Source organism: Enhydra lutris, unplaced genomic scaffold (genome assembly GCF_002288905.1).
Source record: "Enhydra lutris kenyoni isolate GAN:26980312 unplaced genomic scaffold, ASM228890v2 scaffoldscaffold31, whole genome shotgun sequence".
Lineage (NCBI taxonomy): Eukaryota > Metazoa > Chordata > Mammalia > Carnivora > Mustelidae > Enhydra > Enhydra lutris.
Window position 1 is genome coordinate 16122133 of NW_019154115.1, and position 22318 is coordinate 16144450.

The following is a 22318-nucleotide window of genomic DNA, read 5'->3' on the forward strand; positions in this document are numbered from 1 at the left end:
AATTCAAATCTGTGAACTCTCTGTGTATGCATTCCACCTGCGAGGGAACACAGGGTCATTATAAACATTGGTTATATTGCTCCTGTACTTAAGGACTAGAAGCTTTCAAAAAATGTGTGTGTGTGTGTGTGTGTTGTACAAGGAATGGATAAATGTTTAATTATCTTCAAAATTAACATTGCCATTAATTGTTCAGTTAGGATTATACACATTTTACATATTGCAGCAATTTGACGTTAGATTTCTTATTTCACAAGACTTTCTGATCATCTATAGATGTCAGAAATCATAGCTAATTATAAATTATATTAATTACTTTTGTCTTAAAAATTTTCAAGTGCACAAAAATTTTTTAATGTTTTCAGCAAAAAGAAAAATTGTTTTTAATAAGTCTACATATAACTTAATGTTTGATGTGGTGTGGCTCTGGACCTCCAGAAGTAAGAGATTTTAAAAGGGCCTTAGGGAAATGGAAGGAGCTGAAATGAGGCACAAAGGAAGGAAATGGCAAGAGGGAGTGAGTCCTAGGGGCAAAGAAGATGCCTGCTCAGCGGCTGCTGTGTGCCAGCGCTGTTCCAAGAGCTGATGATCCAAAAGTAAAAATCACGACTCTCTAAGGAGGGCACAGTCTGGTAAGTTCAATGAAACGAAGTGTTAAGTGTTATTAAGGAGGTGTGCGCACTGGCGGGTCAAAAAGGTGTGGCGAGTACTCCCATTTAGATGCCAACTGGAAGGGCTTCTCTGAGGAGGTGACACTTGATCGGAGCAGAGGAAGACGGAAGAAAAGCAGTGTGGGGTAAGATGAACGAACACTGAGAAAACGCAAAGAGAGAAAGGGAAAAGAGGAGGAAAGGCTCGATGCGATCGACGCTCCGGCATCCGGCGTCGACTGCTAAGGTCTACGCGCGGTCACCGCCCCCTCCCTTCTATCTAGTCCCCTCCCCTAGCCGTGCCTCCCCCGCCCGCCCAGCCTCGAGAGCTCTGAGGCTGCCGGCTCTCGGCGGACGCCATGTACCGGCTCCTGTCAGCCTTGACGGCCCGGGCCGCGACCCCCGGGGGTTGGGCCTGGGGCTGCGGAAGGCGCGGAGCCCACCAGCGCGCCGGGCTGCCGCCGCTCGGCCCCGGCTGGGTCGGGGGCCTCGGGCTGGGGCTGGGGCTGGCACTCGGGGTGAAGCTGGCGGGCGGGCTGAGGGGCGCGGCCCCCGCGCAGTCCCCGGCGGCCCCCGACCCCGAGGGATCGCCCCAAGCCGAACCGCTGCCGCCACAGGAGCAGCCCCTCGCTCCGTGGTCTGCACAGACCCCGATGCCGCCCCCATCCCGGCGCTTCGCCAGAGCCATCGACAGCAGCCGCGACCTGCTGCACCGGATCAAGGTGCGGAGACGCGGGCGTAGGCGGCCGGGAAACCGGCGCTCCACCGCCCGCAACCCCTCGGAATGGGGCCCCTTGGTGATCATCTCCCGGGCCCGAGCGGACCCCATCCCAGGCGGTGGGATGCCCGCGGCCGGCTTCCGAGAAGGACTTCCCGTTCCCTGACTCCCCGGCCACGGTCAGAAGCTCTTGCGGGTTGCCCAAGTCGGGGCGGAGGTCACACCGCCCGCCCGGGGAACCTCCCCTTCGCCCTCAGTGCAGACCAGGCACGCCCCTCACCGTTAGAGCCGGGGCTGGCGGAACCGAGGTGGGCGGGGCCCGGGCCGAGGGGCAGGGCCCTGACGCAGGGGCGGGACCTCAAGAAGGCCCCAGAGCCTCGCGGGGTGCGCTGTGCGAGGCGTTTCGACTTGTGTTTGAAATGTGTCGTTTCCCCTTCGCTTTTAGGATGAGGTGGGCGCCCCCGGCATAGTGGTTGGAGTCTCTGTAGATGGAAAAGAAGTCTGGTCAGAAGGTGGGCTCAGAAAACTGTTACTTACTGGCTTGTTTTGTGCCAGCTGATGAATGAAATTTTGATTTCATGAAATGAAGTGAAATTTACTGCTAGGAGTAGATCCCATGAAATGTTCAGTTTTCATAAAGCCGTACTTATTGTAGACAAAACATGTCTAACAGTAAAGAATCGGGCTTTCTGTAAACAGCAAGATTTAAATGTGACTCTTGAAGTCTTAAAAATGGCTTGTTTCTAAGGCTGGATTTATTGTTCTGAAACTTGGATATAGAGCAATCCGATACCTGCATATTTGTAGATAACTCTTACTTCTGGATAAAACGTCAGAAGTTTGTTTTCTTTTTTAATTAACAGTTTCATTAACAGGTTATTGAGTCCCCTATTCTGTAAAATACACTGTATCAAGAACTAGGGCCATTCATGATTCCTTGTCTAAAGGAGTTTACGATCTCCTTTATTACTTTTTTTTTTTTTTTTTTTAAGCCGGGCAGAGGTGTTAGCTATTTTTTTCGAACCAAAAGCTAGAAGCTTTGGGAAAGAGATTTCTTTTTTTTTTTTTTTTTTAGAGAAAGGAGGTTTTTTTTTTTTGGTTTTTTTTTTTTTTAGATTTTATTTATTTATTTGACAGACAGAGATCACAAGCAGGCAGAGAGGCAGGCAGAGAGACAGGAGGAAGCAGGCTCCCTGCTGAGCAGAGAGCCCGATGCGGGACTCGATCCCAGGACTCCGAGATCATGACCTGAGCCGAAGGCAGCGGCTTAACCCACTGAGCCACCCAGGCGCCCCGGGAAAGAGATTTCTAATCATTTTATGATAATTTTATCAAAGCGTATTTTATAATTTGATTTACTTACCCATTACACATAATTTGGTCCAACTGGTCATCCCAGGTTTTTAGGAACCCTACATTTAGGAAATGTTTCAGACATCGTGTAAAGGAATTAGTACTTTTAAAAGTTTTAAGAGCAATAATGTTTTGAATTTAAAGAAAAATGATTCTTCCCCCAAGCCTGGTCAGCATACCCAATTTATGGGAAATGCTGTAATCAAAAATTACATAAATGTCAGCTTTACGGGTGAGGGCTTTTTTTCCCTGCAAATATTTTTCAGCGTAATCTATATTTATAGTTTAAAAACAATTATTATATATCTTTTCATTCTTTTTAGATCTCAGGTCTTATCGCTTAGATTTTCACACTTTCAGCCTCCCGAAGATGAAAACAGACTTTTAAAAAAAGTCTCTAGGAGCTTTGAATTACTAGTACCTTTTTTTCTGGTTTGCAGCTGAGGTAAACTGATGGTTACCAAGATTGGGTTTGCAGGACACCTTTTCACATTAACTTTTATTGGGTGGTTATTTTAAGGAATCTAGTGGAAACTCAAGAATCAAAGTAAATATAACCTGAAGAACAATGATGTTTTCTTTGAAGAATATAGAATAACTTATGTAAAATGTGGATGACTAAATTGTCTGGATAAACTAAGAAAAATTAATATCTGAACCAGATGGAAAATTACTATTGTGCACAGAGTGCAATTTCAGTTTAGTTATAAGATTAAGTTGTTAGGCTTACTGTTGCCAGCAATACTAAGACTCTCACCCACTCTTAATTAGCTTATAAAAGTGGAATATCTTTTCCTTTAGATAAATACATGGGTTGTTCTAAGATAGTATTATTTCAGTTTTTGAGGACTCCTTTGACCATGAAGCCTGTTATTAGTGAATTTTTGCTTTTCTTTTTCTAAAGGCTTAGGTTATGCTGATGTTGAGAACCGTGTACCCTGCAAGCCAGAGACTGTTATGAGAATTGCCAGTATCAGCAAAAGCCTCACCATGGTTGCTCTTGCCAAACTGTGGGAAGCTGGGAAACTGGATCTTGATATGCCAGTACAACATTATGTTCCTGAATTCCCAGAAAAAGAATATGAAGGTGAAAAGGTAATGAAACTCACAGTTCATTTTACTAACCGCATGTTAAATTGTTTAAAAGGTTTCATAAGATTCTTTGGTTTGTTTTTAACTATTGTTAATGGATTAAAGGGGTTTCTTAATTCAAGTGATAATCGATTGGGTATTTTTCTGAAACTTAAAGCTGAAGATGTGTATGTGACATGTTTTTCAGTAGCAGTTTAAGGTGGAAACTATTCCTGAGGCATTATTCCAAGGCCACTAATTTCTTATTTTTTTTAAGATTTTATTAACTTATTTGAGAGAGAGAGAGCGAGAGAGAGAAAGAGAACACAAACAGGGAGGGATGGGGAGAGGGAAAAGCAGTCTCCCAGCTGAGCAGAGAGCCTGACAATGGGACTCCATCCAGGGACTTGAGGATCGTGACCGAAGCCAAAGGCAGATGCTTAACCCACTGAGCCACCCAGGTGCCCCTGCTAACTTTTTATTATACAGTTTAATATTGTAATTGAATTTCCATGTTTTTATGATTAGGTTTCTGTCACAACAAGATTACTGATTTCCCATTTAAGTGGAATTCGTCATTATGAAAAGGACATGAAAAAGGTGAAAGAAGAGAAAGCTTACAAAGCCTTGAAGATGATGAAAGGGACAGTGGAATCTGACCAAGAAAAAGAGTTCAAAGAAAAAGGAGGCAAATGCAATGAAAAGAATGACTTTGTTAAAGCTAAGATAGAGCAAGATACTGATGCCAAAGGCCGGAACTTAAAACCTGGCAAGAAAAAGAATGATTTTGAACAAGGTGAATTGTATTTGAAAGAAAAGTTTGAGAATTCAATTGAATCACTAAGATTATTTAAAAATGACCCTTTGTTCTTTAAACCTGGTGAGTGTTAATTCCTTCTCTTACAAAGTCATCATTACTGAAGTATTAATTTTCAGAAAATCTGAAATGATCCCATCCTGAGGGCATTGGATGTGCTTGATGCTTGTAGCATGGGTTTTGTCGTCAGTCCAGTGTGTGCCTTCTTGTCTGTAATTCTTGACAAAGCCTAGTGTACAGGTAGCTAGTTGTTTAGATTTAGCCTCATGTTCATTTAGTGGATTTTTCTGGATCAAGCTATTTGTGGAAAATTATGGAGAAATGTAATAATTGTTCTTCAAATAAAATCTGGACCAAAGAGGGCATGATAAAATATTGCTAATATGTCAGTATTTAGTTAGTGATCAATTTAGTACTTAAATTTCTCAACTTATTTTTTGCCTTCATTCCTTAAACAAATTGGTTTTCGTCAACTAATTTTATTTCCCAAAAAACTGATCTATAAAAATAATTTTTTAAATGTATTTTTTGATACGATGCCTACCAAAACCACTTAATGTCTTTCAATTTACCATAGGTCTATGTACTTGTATTCCTTTTTTTTTTTTTTTTAAGATTTTGTGTTTTGTTTTGTTTTGTTTGACAGAGACACAATGAGAGAGGGAACAAGCAGGGGGAGTGGGAGAGGGAGAACAGGCTTCCCCGCAGAGCAGGGAGCCCGATGTGGGGCTCGATCCCAGGACCCTGGGATCATGATCTGAGCCGAAGGCAGACACTTAATGACTGAACCACCCAGAGGCCCCTCCATTTTCATTTTAAAAGTTGTTTTTTTACCATGAATAGATATAGATAAAATTAAAAAGGAGAAAGAAATATATTTATGGATTTTGTCTTAAAATATAAGGTTCCAGTTATTAGTACAGATCATACACTCTATGTTTCCAGAATCCCAAATGATACAAAGGTTTTTATTTGAAACAGTAGCTGTATTTAAATATGTATTTGTATTTTAATATTTATTTGAAATTGTTTTTATACTTACATATACTTTATTAAAATAGGAATGTGCACAACTAATTTATGCCTTGAACAATGAGTATAAGATATATTAAGAACAAAATCATAAACTCAAGAAATCAAATTTGCTTTTCTTTCCCTTCCTGTTTTAGTACCTTTTTGAAGGATTTTAATTTAGTTTTGAGATAGGATTGATTTGCTTATTTCATTATCATGGAAAGAAGTAGAGTCATATTCTGATCATCATTAAATCATGGAATAAGCAGGGTCATTGCAAAGTTGACTAAATTTGTTACTATATCATCCGTGATCTATTTCTGAATGCTAAAGTAGAAAGATAAAGGTATGTCAATTTTCAGTGGGAAATATTTTACATGTTTTTAAATAATAATGAACCATTTTCTTTTCTTCCCCCCTTTGCAATGATGTCTCAAGGTAGTCAGTTTTTGTATTCAACTTTTGGCTATACCCTACTGGCAGCCATAGTAGAAAGAGCTTCAGGATATAAATATTTGGACTATATGCAGAAAATATTCCATGACTTGGATATGCTGACAACTGTGCAGGAGGAAAATGAGCCAGTGATTTACAATAGAGCAAGGTAAATGATACCTTTGGTGTGTCTCACTATATCACATTTTAACACTGTGCTGTTCATTAAAAGTCAGACTTTCATTGTCTCCATTCCAAAAATCACACTCGCCACATTTTGAGAGCTTTTCTACATGTCTGTTTTTCCATCTATAAAGTAAGGGAAATTGAATGTATTTGCTGCAGAGTATTCCAGGATCCTTGGATGAGAGACAGCAATAATTAAACTCCTGCATAATTAAACCAAAATTGCTCCTATCATGTGTATTTATCTATAATTTGCTCTCCCATCATCCGTTTTTTTATGTTGTAACTAATATTTTGTTTATCTGTTACTATTTTTAACTTCTTAAAATTTTGAAATGATTTAACACTTAAAGATAAATTATAAAACTAAATACAAAGAATTCTCATATACCCTTCACCCCGATTCCCCCAAATGTTATCCTTTTACCACATTTGCTTTATCTGTTATTTTTTTCTCAACCATTTGGAAATAAGTTGCAGACAGACCTTTCACCCATAAATAATTAAATGTGTGTGTGTTTTTTTTTAAAAAGGACATTCAGGAAACTAATATAAGCACAGTACTTATATCAATTCTATAGACCCTATTCAAATTTTGCCAGTTCTTCCACTAATGTCCTTTATAGCAAAAGAAAGGGGAGAGAAAAAAAATTTCTGCTTCAGGATGTAGTCCAGGATCATACATTACGTTTTGTTGTCATGTCTCTCAGAAGTCACATGAAGTCGTTTTGTCCCATCATTGGTGGTGGTGATTTAATTGCTTTGTTGAGGTGGTACCTGCTGGGTTTTCTCCCTGTAAAAGTTTAAGTCGTTTCATTGAAATATACCAAATTAAATTTTATCATAATTTTTTCTAAATTATGATTCGTAGAAGAGGCATTGGGAGAGAATTTTGAGACTAATGACTACTACGAGTTTTATGGTTATGTTTTCCATTTTACTCATTATTATTTGGTTCACTAGAAAGGTAAGGTTTTTAACAAATCAACTGTTACTTTTACTTTGCATATTTTTCTTAGTACATGCTTTGCAGATGGCTTAATGGTACTTGAAATAGATGAAATTGTGGGATTATTTTAGCTTTATCTTATCCCTATATTAGTTTTGTTCAGTCTTCTGTTATATTTAGTTAAATTACCATTTTAAAATTACGAGTATATTTAAAAGGATTAAATATGCATTGCAAATCAGCCTGAAGGAGGTTTTTTTGGACTTAAAAGAAATTAGGTTAGCAGCAAGCAATGAATTTTAATTTTAAAATGGCCTGTAGTTCTCAACCACTTCAATTAGTGTTTATTATTTTGGGATCCAACATTACATTGTACTGGAAAGCATAAGAAAAACTGACGAATACTGGAGATTGCCAATTGAGTATAAAAAAAAAATTCTTTAGTAAAGATGGTGTGGATGCATGATTTTATTTTGATTTAAATCTAGGTGTTTGATAATGAATGCCTACACTTATATATAAGGGAGAGAAGAACATTAGGTATCATCACTGAGCTGTTTTCTAAACTGAAAATTAAGAGTCTTTGAATGTACAGAACTGCAAAGCAGTTTGCTGTTTTCTTAATGAGTAATTTATGACTTGCAAAATCATCAAAATAAGGCATATGATGGTGAGTTAATTTCATTTTATTGCCCATTCTTTGAAGAAAAAAAAAAGACAGTGGGTTTCCTTTTCTTCTGTTAAAAGTTCCTATCAGCTCTGAGTTTGTTAGATTTGGAAGTACGGAATGGTGCTAAAGGGGTAGTTGATTCATTTTAGTTATATTAAATGGGTTGCTGAAAAGGGCACTAAAAAAAGAAAGAATGTTACCTGTGAAAATGGTCTGTCCACTCGCTTCATCTTTATTTTACTTGATGCAGTATCTACTTGGGACTCTTAAACTCTACTTTGATTCTTTTTTTGTTAATAATTATTTTAAAAGAGCTTAAAGGCACCAGCTTTTTAAGGGAGTTCAGGGAGTAAAAGGAAACTTCAAAGACAAATATTTAAAAAAAAAAAAAAAACTTGAAGTAAAACTTAGTAAATGCATATGTTTCTATTCGTTTATGTTTGTCATTTTGCAGGAAATAAAATTTCCAGCAAAAGTTTGCAGCTTTATTGGTGTTTACTCACTCCTTCATAATAATTATAAATTAAATATATTTATATTATCCTAACCTAGGCTTTTTAGAGTTATTGTAACCCAAGAGTAAATACTTAGCATCTTTTTGCTCCTCTGTGTGTGTGTGTGTGTGTGTGTGTTCAAAACAATCAGTCCTAGTGTCTGTCACCTTTTTAAGATATTTCCCTATAATCCTACCCCAAAATACTACTTATATTTCTTCAGCCAGAATTTTAGCAACAGGCCACACTTAGCTGTAAGAGATGCAGAGAAATTAGTTTTTAGCAGGGTACATTGTCCTGAATAAAACTGGAACTTTCTTAAATGGAAGACTAGGAATGTTGACTTAGTTTACACAAATAGATATATTGATTCTATATAACAAGTATGTTCTGTATAGGCAAGTAAACTAAAATAAACCTTGAAGCAAATGCCCATGGGGGAGTGGACTGATTGTTCTTGACACTGAAAGACATTCTGTTGATAGGGGAATCCCTAATCAATGCATTAGCTTATTTTTAGACTCTGTTCATATTCCGTGAGTTTGGCACAACACTTGCAACAAAAATCTCTTTTATAATTGGATGGGACCAAAAGCAAATACAATGGATATTTTCTGAAGTGTTTGCTGTATTTTGGCACTATAGATACGGTCTTTACTTTCTATTATTACCTTTATGATGATTATTATTTTTATTTGCAAAAGTGTCTTCTAAAATTAAGCATTTTTTAAAGATTTTATTTATTTGACAGAGAAAGAGTGCAAAAGCATGGGGAGTGGGAGAAGCAGGCTCCCACTGAATGGGAAGCCTGGTGGGGGCTTGATCTCAGGACCATTGAATCATGACCCAAGCTGAACGCAGATGCTTAACCAACTGAGCCACCCAGGCATCCTAAGCACTGTTTTTCATGAAACTCTTTTCTATGCCATTAGCTGATAGACTCTATAGTAATAGGTTTCAAATATTAATGCTAAATGTTAAATTGGGATTGGTTTTTATTATATGCATTTTAAATTCTGTGGGTTTTTAAACTTCTCATAACAATAAAACACAAACCAGTACGTAATTATTACTGAAGGCATTTAAGAAGCATTGCAGAAATAAAAGTATTCTGAATTTCTCAGTTTGTAGTTGTAGATATCTAGTTATTCAGTGCTCTAGTGCAGAATCTAGAGATTCTTAAATAAATAAGAGGCTCTTTGTTATCTGGCAGTATTCCATCAGTTATTCAGTTACAGAGATGTCTCAGTAACTTACTCAAGAACTCGTGTCTATATTGCGTTCTTTTTACTGCAGAAATTCCTTAGCAATTTGAAATAGTAAACTTACCTTTTAGTTGAACAAAATTATTTCCATGAAAAGCCATTAATTGTCCTCTGTGAAAAGGAATCAAGAGATTAAAGCCTAGAATTTGTTTACTTAAAAGTATAGAGTTCTAGACTGAAGTCTAGAATTCTCCACATTTTTATACCTTAAGGGAAGAATGACTAAGAATCCTGATTTCCAGCCTTGACATAAGTGGTTTGGAATGCTTTACTGTTAAAGTTACACAAAGCTGATTATCAGTGAAAATATATAGGTAGTTCTCTCCTAGTTTGCAGGCTCAGAGTTCACTGTAAGAAATATATTTGTCAGCAAGAAAATGTATTTTTATTATGTGGTTTCTTTTAGATCCAGTTGGCTGGAATTAGAAGTATAATCAGAATGGAGCACCTGGGTGGCTCAGTCAGTAAGCTCCCAACTCTTGATTTCAGTTCAGGTTGTGATCTCAGGGTTGTGAGATTGAGCCCATCATAGGGCTGTGCATTGGGCGTATAACCCGCTGAAGATTCGCTCTCCCTCTCAAAAAAAAAAAAAAAAAATATATATATATATATATAATTAGAGTTCAGGAAGAAAGTAATGAGGACCTAAAATATGGGAGAAGTCATAGGAATGAAGGAAAGGGAAAAGGTAAGTCACAAAGCGAAGATTAAATAATAGGATTTAGTATCCTGATGGATGTGAGAGTTGAGGGCAAGAGAGACAACCAAGGTTGTAATTTTTTTTTTTTTAAGATTTTATTTACGTATTGCCAGAGGGGGAGAGAGAGAGCATAAGCAGAGGGAGCAGCAGGCTGAGGGAGAAGCTTGCTTCCTGCTGAGCAAGGAGCCCAATGTGGGACCAGATCCCAGGACCTGGGATCATGACCCAAGCCAAAGGCAAACACTTAACCAACTGAGCCACCCAGGTGCCCCTCAACCAAGGTTTTAAATAATGGAGAGGAGAAGTAAGAGAAGAACATTTGGAAGAGATTAGTTTTAGACATGTTTGTTTTGAGGGGTGCCTGGATGGCTTAGTCAGTTGGGCCTCTGACTCTGTGTCAGCTCAGGTCTTGATCTTGGGGTCATGAGTCCAAGCCTCCCAGCATGGAGCCTACTTTAAGGAAAAAAAAAAAAAAAAAAGTTTATTTTGAGAAACGAGAAGAGCACACACATTAAGTCATTGGTTTTTGGGTTTTTTTTTTTTTTTTAAGATTTTATTTATTTATTTGACAGAGATCACAAGTAGGCAGAGAGACAGGCAGAGGGAGAGGGAGGAAGCAGGCTCCTCTCTGAGCAGGGAGCCTGTTGCAGGGCTCCAACCCAGGACCCTGAGATCATGACCTGAGCCGAAGGCAGAGGCTTTAACCCACTGAGCCACACAGGGGCCCCTTAGTCATTGGTTTTCAAGAGAGCATATTTAGATTCTCTGTGGTCTTCTTAATTTTTTTTAATCTTCAAAGCACATGCCTTTGGCCACCTTGGTTCACCCAGTATTATGACTTGGACTTTTAGGGGACATGGAAGATTCTTGAAGGAAGAAAGGAGTAAGTTTTCAAATTATATATGCCCACAGACCTCCAAAGTTATGAATTTTGAGGGAAGGGTACATGTTGAGAGAGGAGGCCCACAGGTGATTCTGAAAAATAACTGTCCTGCCCTTCTCCAAAACCAGATTTGAGAATTACTAATGCTAGTAGAGAATCTGATTGGGAAGAAGGGTTGTGGTACTAATGCAGACCTAAAGTTTTCTCTGTAGAAGGGAAGACCTGGGCACAAGGGCTGCAGTGATTAGAGGGATATAGGAAATCGTGGGTTTGAGATCTAGAAGAGAGAGCTCAGAGCTGCAGACTAGCCAAGATTGGGTATCAGGGAAGTGCTGGTTAACAGTGCTGCAGGAAGCAAATAGGATATCGACTATACAAGAGAATTAGAAGAGCCTTGAAAATCCAGAAGAAAGCTGTTTAGTGATGGTGGACCAGAAGCCAGATTTTAAGGAGTTGAAAAGGACTAGAGAGGGTGAGTGCCTGGAAACAGACGGTCTGAGCTGTTCTGTGTAGTTTGGCAGTAAATGATGAGGGAGAAAGGACTGGCAGCTAGAAGCTATAACAAGGATAAAAAGATAAAAGTTATTTTTCCTGGGACACCTGGGTGGCTCAGTTGGTTAAGCTGCTGTTTTCAGCTCAGGTCCTGATCCCAGGGTCCTGGGATTGAGTCCTGCATTGGGCTCCTTGCTCAGTGGGGAGCCTGCTTCTCTCTCTACCTCTACCTGCCACCCTGCCTGCTTGTGTTCTCTCTCTCTCCCTGACAAATAAAGAAATAATTTTTTTAAAAAGTTGTTTTTCCCTTAGGATACAGAAAACAGAGCATTTTTTTAACTGAAGTGAAGGAGTCAAAGTCAAAGCTTCTAGCATGGCACAGAAAGGCCTTTGTGACCTGTCCCCTCTCCACTCTTCCAGCATCACCTTCTACCACTTACCCCACAAGCTCTCTGCTATAGCCAAATGGAACTGCTTTGCTCCCCAGCTTGGCCTTTGTAATCAGCCATTTGAATAAGGCTCACTCTCACTAGTGCTCAGGACTCCTCCCATCCATCTTGGTAGTCACCCTACAACCTGTTCCTTGAAATGTGGTCCAGGCTCCAACAGTATTGACATTACCTGGGAGCTTGTTAAAATTGCAGAATTTTGTGACCCCTTCCCAGACCAACTAAAGCAGAATCTTCATTTTAACAGGATCCCCAGGTGATTCATATAGTGCTTTGAGTTTAGAACTGTCTGACAAGGCTCATAGTGCCTTGAAAGCAGCTACAGTGTATGTTTTAACTAGTCTCTCCAGTGCCTTGCAAGTTGTCTCCATTAACTATTTGGCCAACAAATGATGCTTTCATGTACTGAATATTTTTTTTTGGCTTTTTAATTTTTTTAAAAAATTTTATTTACTTAAGAGAGAGAGAGAGCACAAGCTGGGGGAGAGGCAAAGGGAGAGGGCGAAGGGACTCCCCACTGAGTGCAGAACCTGCCACCACTGGGCTTGATCCCAGGACCCTAAGATCATGACCTGAACTGAAGTCAGATGCTTGTACCAGGCACCCCTAAACATGTTTAATGAGCACTTAGTGGGTGGCAGGTACTGTTCTAGATAGGGGAATCATCAAGGAGCAATATTGGTAAGGCTCCTGCCCTTGTGACTCTTACATTCTATGGGAAGAGACAAACATGTAGACTAAGAATTTCAGATACTGATATGAAGAAAATAAAACAAAGCAATGTTATATAGAGTAATAGAGAATGTAGAGGATCTATTTAAAATACATTTTAGACATGACTGATAAGGAAATCTAAATTGCCTTGTTGCAAATACAGAAATAAGTCTGACATAAAAAGAAGCAAGGCAAGATGTTGTAAGTGATGAGAACACAGAAGTAAGTAGGGGCTAAATTGCATTGGACAGTGACTCTCAGTGCCATTAGACACCCCCCGCCCTTATTTGAACAAGTATTTTATACCTCCTTTAGTTTCCTGAAATGATCTATATGGTTATATGATCTATAACCTATACTCACTACTCCTTTTTTTTTTTTTCTTTTTTAGAGATTTTATTTGACAAGGAACATAAGCGGGGGTGTGGGAGAGGGAGCAGTAGGCTTCCCACTGAGCAGGAAGCCTGATGTGAGGCTCGATCCCAGGACCCTGGGATAATGACCTGAGCCAAAGGCCAATGCTCAACAACTGAACCACCCAGGCGCCTCACTACTCAACTAAAATAAAAAATAAGGGGCACCAGGGTGGCTCAGTCAGTTAAGCGTCTGCCTTCAGCTCAGGTCATGATCACAGGGTCCTGGAATCAAGCCCTATTCCCTGCTTAGCAGGGAGTCTGCTTCTCCTTCTCCCTTTGCTTCCTGCTCATGCTCTGTCTCTGTATCTCACTTTCTCTGTAAAATAAATAAAATCATTTTTTAAAATATGTAAAATAAATAAAAGAAATATAATTTATAATAAATTATAGATATTTTGATATGTAAGGTTTAGTCACAACATTAGAAGACATGATAAAGTCAGATACAACCTAAGACATAAAAGCATCATAAATGTAACAACTGTAAATGCAGACCAATACGGGTGTGTCATACTGGTGCCTTTGGTGGCTACCTCTGGCTAAAGCTCTGAGCGAAATCCAGTGCAGTCTTTTTTTTTTTTTTTTTTAAAGATTTTATTTATTTATTTGACAGAGGGAGATCACAAGTAGACAGAGAGGCAGGCAGAGAGAGAGATAGAGAGAGAGGGAAGCAGGTTCCCTGCTGAGCAGAGAGCCCGATGTGGGACTCGATCCCAGGACCCTGAGATCATGACCTGAGCCGAAGGCAGCGGCTTAACCCACTGAGCCACCCAGGCGCCCGCAGTCTTTCTTCGGTTTTCACCATGGTTACTTTCAAGAAAGTTAATGTAGAATAAAAATGTCCAAAGACTACTTTGTGTTTATAAATAAAATGAGAGGGTTCTAATCTCAGCTCATTATAAACAGATACTTTACTTAAATGATTACCGGTAGGATAATTGAAGGTCTTCCACCATAAGGGAGAATATACACTACTGTGTGGGACTTTTCCACACGTCGTAGGACATTTAGGACCCTTGAGCCCCCTGCCCACTAAATGTTAGTAAGAGCTCTCTAGTAATTGTGACATCTAAAAAAAAGGCCTCCAAAAATTTCCCTTAAGGAGTTGGTACTGCTTCTGTTGAGGACTGTTGATTGTTTTTTAGGCCATCATAAGAAATTCGGGTTTTGTAATTACACTGGTAATCATTGGAAGGTTTCAAACAGATGGAAGAAGGGTAAGACAAAATCTCAGGCTTCCGCATGGAGAATGGACTGCAAGGAGATAAAATAATCTATGAAGTATAACTGGCGAAATAAGGTTATAGAGGCAAAAAGGCAGTCAGGGATGCAGGTAGTAGAATTAGTCATAAAAACAATAGGAAATTTTCTTAAGTGACTGGAGAGAAGGAAAAAAGAATGCATGATAATGTAAATGCATTTTATTTTTTTTCTTTAAAGATTTGTCTTTATTTATTCGACAGAGATCACAAGTAGGCAGAGAGAGAGGAGGAAGCAGGCTCCCCTCTGTGCAGAGAGCCTGATGCAGAGCTAGATCCCAGGACCCTGAGATCATGACCTGAGCCGAAGGCAGAGGCCCAACCCACTGAGCCACCCAGGCGCTCCCATAAATGCATTTTAAGATAAAGATGGGAGTTTGAGGCCATCTAAGTTGTCTAAAGTACTCTGGAATCTTCACAGTAAAACAAAGGATATAGTCGTCTGCTGGGCTGAGGACTGGAAGAGATTGGGACTAGCTGTTGTGAGGAATAACCAGGAAAAGAATGAGATTTGGTAGCAGCAGTGAAGACCGTTACCAAGAGTGTGAATCGATACCAGTCAGCTTTGTGATGTGAATATCTGCAGCTTTTCTTCCCAGATAAAGAACCAAAGAAAGGGGTACCTAGGTTTATTCAGGATTGGCAGATTGGTGTACTGTCAGGTTGGGTTGGAAGAGTGAAGGACCCAAAGGTGCTAGTGAGACCACAGCTGAAACAGTTCAGGCTAGAACAGAAAGTTCAGTGAAATTAGGAACTAGAAGACCTAGGAAATTGGGAAGAGTCAAGGGGAATAGAGGGGGTCACAATGAGGGCACAAAGCAGGCTCAGTTGGAGAGTTGGCCGGATTGGATAACCCTAGTTCTAGGAAGAAATGTCTGAGTTTGAGACCTTACCCATAAAGTGGGTGAAAGTGATGGTGAGATTCAGTCTGACAGTCTTACGAACAGCCACGGTGGGATGAAGATGAAGATCCTTACGGATGGGACAGCACTCTGAAAACCTCAGGACACGTTTTTTTTCTTCTTCTTCTCCTCCTCCTCCTCCTCCTCTTTCTTCTTCTTTTTTAAGATTTTATTTATTTATTGGACAGAGAGAGAGATCACAAGGAGGCAGAGAGGCAGGCAGAGAGAGAGGAGGAAGCAGGCTCCCCGCTGAGCAGAGAGCCTGATGAGGTGCTCGATCCCAGGACCCTGAGATCATGACCTGAGCCGAAGGCAGAGGCTTAACCCACTGAGCCACCCAGGCGCCCCTCAGGACACGTTTTATTAAGAATCTTGAAAGAAAGGATTCTCTTAAGCCACATTTCATTTTTGGTTTAATTATTTTGTGATTTCATTTCATTTACATGATACTAGAATAGACACCTTATGAAGTCAGGTAGTTTGTCTCTCTTGTTTAACACTTTATTCCAGCATTTCAAGCAGTGCCTCCCACACAGGAAGTGCTCTATCAGTAACTGTTGAATGCATGAGTAAGTAACAGCTGTCGTTTATTAGGTAGCTACCAGAAATAAGTAACGTGATTGATACATGTTTTCCCATCTCTGCAAAGAAGATATTTTTGTCACCGCTTCCCAAATTAGGATGCGGAAGCAGAGAGGCAGCAGACCACCTGGGTTCAAATCCAGGTCTTGCCACTTACAAGCTATGTAGTCTGGGACAAGTTATTTCTACTGTCTGTGCCTCAGTTTTCTATCTGTGAAATAGGAATTATAGTGGTACCTACCTCTGAACCTTGTTACAAGAATACATTAGTTCATACTGATATAGTTCTTAGAACAATGTCTGGCACGTAGTAAGAATTTTCAAGTGTTAATCAAATAAAACCAGCATATTTTACTAGCTAGTAAGGGTATGCTGGGTTTCAAACAGGTTTGCAAGCTTCAGCTTCTCTCACTACACCAAGAAAGTCCCACGTCACATCATGACACATAGTATTCCTATGGCATTTTTAACCAGGAGGTATAGCTTCCTTACAAATATTAATCTTAAGCATCTCGGTGTATACTCTTTTCGTTATAAAACTCACATGCAACATATGACTCGCTGAGCCCAAGGACTATAAATATCTACCAGACAGTAGTGTTTCTGCATATGCACCAGGCAAATGTATCATATGTAATATTAATTCATTTTTACAGGTATTAAAAGTTTGATACACTCAAAATGGGCAAGCCATGCCAGTAGGAAAACAACAACAACAACCGCTTTCTATGCTTTAATTACTCAATTATCTGTGTTTTATTAGAATCTGAATCAGACTGAAAATGAATGCTTTCTCAGAATGTATGATCAGTACGTTGAAACAACCTGTCTCATGTACATATCTCCCTATTCGTCCTCATATGTAAAGTCCGTAATAGACTATTAAGTTTTTAATGACCATTCTTATTTCATTTTAGATTTTATGTTTACAATAAAAAGAGACGTCTTGTCAACACACCATACGTGGATAACTCCTATAAATGGGCTGGTGGTGGATTTCTGTCTACAGTGGGTGACCTTCTGAAATTTGGGAATGCAATGCTGTATGGTTACCAAGTCGGGCTCTTTAAGAACTCCCATGAAAATCTTTTACCCGGATATCTCAAGCCAGAAACAATGGTTATGATTTGGACACCAGTCCCTAACACAGAGATGTCCTGGGATAAAGAGGGTAAATACGCAATGGCGTGGGGCGTTGTGGAAAAGAAGCAAACATATGGTTCTTGTAGAAAGCAGCGGCATTATGCCTCACACACTGGAGGTGCGGTGGGCGCCAGCAGTGTCCTGCTGGTCCTTCCCGAAGAACTGGATGCGGAACCTATAAATAATAAGGTTCCCCCAAGAGGAATAGTCGTTTCTATCATATGTAACATGCAGTCTGTTGGCCTCAATAGCACTGCTTTAAAGATTGCTCTGGAATTTGATAAAGACAGAGCTGACGTATCTTAACATCACAGGTGCAAAAGGAGCTGTTTTGTTCTTGTTCTTTCTGTTGTTCGAAACATTCAAATCCCAAAATACATGAGATTTTTAAAAATAGATTTGTAATAGAGTATAATTGAATGCAGAGAATTATGTACTTCTAATTGCTTAATTTTGTAATTGTCTTTTATTGTAGGATTAGTTCTTTATACTCAGGGAAGTAACTATATTATTTTTACTTTTCAAAAAAAGTGTTAATTCTTGAAATAAAATATTCTGATAAAAATAGATTTTTTGAATGTGTAATATTAAGAAAATCTCATTCGGGGTGCTTGGGTGGCTCAGTGGGTTAAAGCCTCTGCCTTCGGCTCAGGTCATGATCTCAGGGTCCTGGGATCGAGCCCCGCATCGGGCTCTCTGCTCCGCGGGGAGCCTGCTTCTTCCTCTCTCTCTGCCTGCCTCTCTGCCTACTTGTGATTTCTCTCTGTCAAATAAATAAAATCTTAAAAAAAAAAAAAAAAGAAAAGAAAATCTCATTCAACAGGGAATTTTAAATATTACTATTTTAATATGACAGCCGAAACAAGTTAATGAGAAATGTATATTAGTTATCTATTGCAGCTTCAAAGAACAAAAAATTATCTCATGGTTTCCAAGGCTCAGTAGCTTGACTGGGTGAATCTGATACCATTCTCTAATGAGGTTGCAGACAAGATGTTGTGGTCATCTAAAGGCTTCTCTGAGGCTGGAGGACATGCTTCTAAAATGGCTTACTCACTTGACTGGTGGCAAGTGTCAGTCCTCTGGCTTGTGAGTAGCAAGAGGTCTCAGTTTCCCTCCATGTGGGTCTATCTGTAGGACTGCTTCAGTATCTCAGTGTCCCATTAATTGGCTTTTCCCAGAGCGAGTGATTCAAGAGACATTGAGAGAGGGAGGGAGGCCTGGAAGGAGAGCCATGAGCCATGCAGAAGCCAATGTTTTTGATAATCTCGCCTCAGAGATTACATACCATCACATTTGCTATATTCTCTAGCTTTCACAGACCAACCCTGATAACAATCTTGGAGGGATTACACAGGGTATGAATATCAGGAGGTAGGGATCATTGGGGGTCATCTACCATGGTCGGACCTCTTGTCCCTAGTGATTAATGTCCTTCCTACCTCCTCCCAAGTTTTCCAGAAATTTCATTCCATTATAGTATCAGCTCAAAACTATCACGGAAGTCTAGGTGTAGATGAGGTTCCTGGGGGTAGTTCCATAAGTATAGTTCCTCTTTATCTGAAGACCTGTGAACTAAAGACAAGTTACCTGCTCCCCACATGGGCAACATACAGTGGGCAGCATACAATGGCACAACATAATGCAGTTACTGCTATGGACCCTATGGGGGGAAATGGAAGACACATTCTTGCAATTCTGAAATCCAACCGAACACAGGTTGGCATTTCCTTGATTGGTACTCAGGGCCTGGGGATAATTCTTGGCTCTTGGGCTATATTCTCCGGCTCACAGTTCTACACTCTGACTTATTATTTTTTCATGAAAGGTAGCATGTGTTTGTAGCTGAGTGGTTTTCCCAGCCTGCTTTCTGCTTATATAAATTTGGAGGTTCAAAGGCCTCTTTTGTACTCTGTCCCTCCTTTCAGTTTGAGTAGTGTTCCTGCCCATACAATTTGTTTAAACTTGGTGAGTATCCTACAGATCCCATTGGGGTCCATGTTAGTAAATGAAAGGCATACCACCAAATGTCTTCAAAGAAGGCCCTTCTGTAACTTAGGATTCTGCTGAGACAATTGGAGAAAAAAACTTGTTTCTAATAAACCCTGTTGTTTATATAGCTCTCTGAGACATCATCTTGGTTCTTTTCAGCAGTCAAATGATTTTAGTCAGACCCTCGGTTTCATTTAAATTTTTTTTTAAAAATATTTATTTATTTTACAGAGAGAAAGCGTGTGTGAGTGCAGGGAAGAGCAGTGGGAGAGAGAAACTTAAGCAGCCTCCTCACTGAGCTTGGAGCCCAACGTGGGGCTTATCTCACCGCCCTGAGATCATGACCTGAGCCAAAACCAAGAGTCAGACGTTTAACCAACTGTGCCACCCAAGCACGCCTTCAGCTTCATTTTAGAAAATGTTTTCCTGGAAGTGCCCTCAATTTTATCATTGCCCTGAAGCCATTTTAGCTTCATTCACCATCCAGAGATTCTGGGAATTTTCCAAACCATCCAGTATTCTTTTTGGCTAGTAGTCCTTCCTTTAGCTTATATCTCTCATGTATTTTGATATAAGCAGTAGGAAGAAGCTAGGAGACACATTCAATACTGGACATCTTAGCTGGATCACCCAGTTCATTGGGCATATGTTCTACTTTTCCTGTTCCTGCAGGCAACAGTGTTGCTAAACTTTCTAACACTACAAAATTCCTTTTCCTCCAATTTCCAGTAAGATCTTCCTTACTCTCATTTAAGTCCACACCTGCAGCCTCCGGAAAGGCCATCATATTTCTGAACAGTTTCTTCAAGTCTCCTGGGGCTTTCACTAAGACTTCAAAAGACTTCACTCCAACTTCCAACCACTGCTCTGTTCCAAAACCACTCCCATATTTTAGGTTTTGGTTAGAACCTCACTCTACTTCCAGGTAACAAATCTGTAATGTAAAAAATACATATTTCAGATATAATTCAAAACTCATATACCTTAAAGTGTATGATTCAGTAGTTTTTAGTATAGCCACAAGGTGTATATCCATCCCCCCCAAAAAAAAACAATCTTCTACCCATTAGTCTTTGCTTCCTGTTCCTTTCTCCTTCAAGACTCTGGAAACCACCAGCCTACTTTCTGTCTCTTTGGATTTGCCTATTATGGACATTTTGTATCAACAGAATCCTACAATATGTGGCCCTTTGTGTCTGGCTTCTTTCATTTGGTATAGTGTGCATCAGTAATCTATTGTGTAACAAATTATCCCATCTCACAATTTCTGTGTTTCATAAGTTTGGAAGCAGCTTAGCTGAATTGCTCTAGCTCAAGGTCCCTCCAAGATTTGCAGACAGAATGTCAGTCATCTGAAGGCTGGAAGATCTTATTTTAATATGGTTCACCCAAAGGCTATAGGTAAGAGGCCTCCATTGCTGGCTTAATGACTGTCCTATAACTTCCCCCAAATTGAGTAATTGAAGAGAGAACAAGGCAAATACCACAACGTCTTCTGTAATCTAGCCTTGAAAGTCATACACCATCACTTACACGAAATTCTCATGATCACACAGACATGTGCTGATTCAGTGTATGAGACTGGCTGCACAGATGGCTTGCTAGAGTGTTGACATCTGAGGAAATTTTGTTGTAACAGCCTTGGATGAGTGTATTGGAGATTACACTGAATTCAGGAAAATTCAAAAAGAAACCAAAGTTTTTCTACACTCTACTAAAGGAGGGGTTTTCTATATTTCTGAACCCTAAACCTATTCTTCACTTTCTGCTTTGGTCTATAAAAGTAGATGGATGGACAATTCTGAGTTGGTTGAAGTGTAGAGAAAGCAGCTCCCTAAAACAGATCTGCTTCATCTCCTCTGATTTCTTTCTGGCTTCTGATCTCTATGTCTTTTATTTGTATTTGTCAAAGTTTTCCATCTGTGCCATTTTTTTTTATTAAAGATTTTATTTATTTATTTGACAGACAGAGATCACAAGTAGGCAGAGAGGCAGGCAGAGAGAGGAAGGGAAGCAGGCTCCCCACTGAGCAGAAAGCCTGATGCAGGGCTGAATCCCAGAACCCTGGGATCATGACCTGAGCCAAAGGCAGAGGCCTCAACCCACTGAACCACCCAGGCACCCCTCATCTGTGCCATTTTTGATAAACATAAAAAGGTCATTCCTCCCTTTATTAGATTAAATTTAATATTTAAATTTTAAAATATATTTTGACTAAAAGCAAATAGAATTACAATTTAAAAAATGTTTCTGATAGTGAAAGAACCATGGTTCTAATTTGATCATGTGATATCAATATAAGCTTTGAACTTTTGCACAGACCACAGAGTGAACTGCTTGGAAGCTCCAGAGAGGGGATCTTTAAATTAGGAGAAAAGGATGAGGCAAGAGCATGATCTAGGTGTTGGGGTGAAGTGCACTGTGACTGAATTATAGGTGCGGGAGAGTCCCCAGAGTGTGAAGATCCCCATGAATTTAGTGAATGTGTATTGTGAACAAGGCACTTGCCTTCATTGTTTTTCATCTTTTTTAGGATTCTTGAAGCTCTGAGAAGAGATGGGAACTTTTTCAGAAAATGAGGTGATATGTAAATGTCAGGGATTTACAGACCCTAGATTAGGAATTCCTGTTTCAGGTATTTTTGCCGTGATAACTTCTTTTCTCACTTAATATTGTGAGAAACAGTATTGATAAATTTACATATCGCCCAAAGTAGTATCTCGGTGTGGCTGATCCTTAATATTATGGGAAAGAACTTGGCACAAGTTTCTTGTGTTCGGATTTTGGGGGTTTTTGTTTTGTTTTGTTTTGTTTTTACCCCTGTAATTTACAAGTTGTCAAGGCAGTCATTAGCTACAAATGATTTGCTTTACCTTCCTGTATCAGACTGTTCTTTTATTTTGTGAAATTGAAAAGAAAATGCCAGAAAGCACAAAAGATTCACATGGCAGATGCTCAATATAGTCTCAATACCCTAAAATGTTAACATTTAATTACATTTCTTCATTAAAAAATAATAAATAAAACATAAGAGATAAAGCTTAAGACCCCTTTCACTGCCACCCAAAGTTCCAGTCCCTTTTGCCTTTTAGGCAATGGCTATCAGGAGTTGGCATATACCCTTCCAATTCCCTGTTTAATTCTCTCATAGCCATGTATGTATC

General features: G+C 39.6%; 1 protein-coding gene across 3 annotated transcripts; it reads left to right on the plus strand.

Annotated features, from left to right (window-relative positions):
* The first annotated feature begins 998 nt into the window (after positions 1 to 998).
* Positions 999 to 17716, plus strand: LOC111153284 (lactamase beta). Of its 3 annotated transcripts, none has more exons than XR_002640991.1 (6): positions 999 to 1372; positions 1814 to 1880; positions 3626 to 3816; positions 4321 to 4672; positions 6066 to 6227; positions 16937 to 17584. XR_002640991.1 is itself a non-coding variant. In XM_022512212.1 (6 exons), exons 1-6 carry the CDS (start codon positions 1010 to 1012, stop codon positions 17466 to 17468), a joined length of 1671 nt encoding a protein of 556 aa, XP_022367920.1. In that variant the 5' UTR covers positions 999 to 1009; the 3' UTR covers positions 17469 to 17716. The 3 variants fall into 3 exon arrangements, 2 of the variants coding, with proteins under 2 accessions (XP_022367920.1, XP_022367922.1); XM_022512212.1 differs by having other exon boundaries at positions 6062 to 6227; positions 16937 to 17716; XM_022512214.1 differs by lacking the exon at positions 16937 to 17584 and having other exon boundaries at positions 6066 to 6535.
* Positions 17717 to 22318: the final 4602 nt, after the last annotated feature.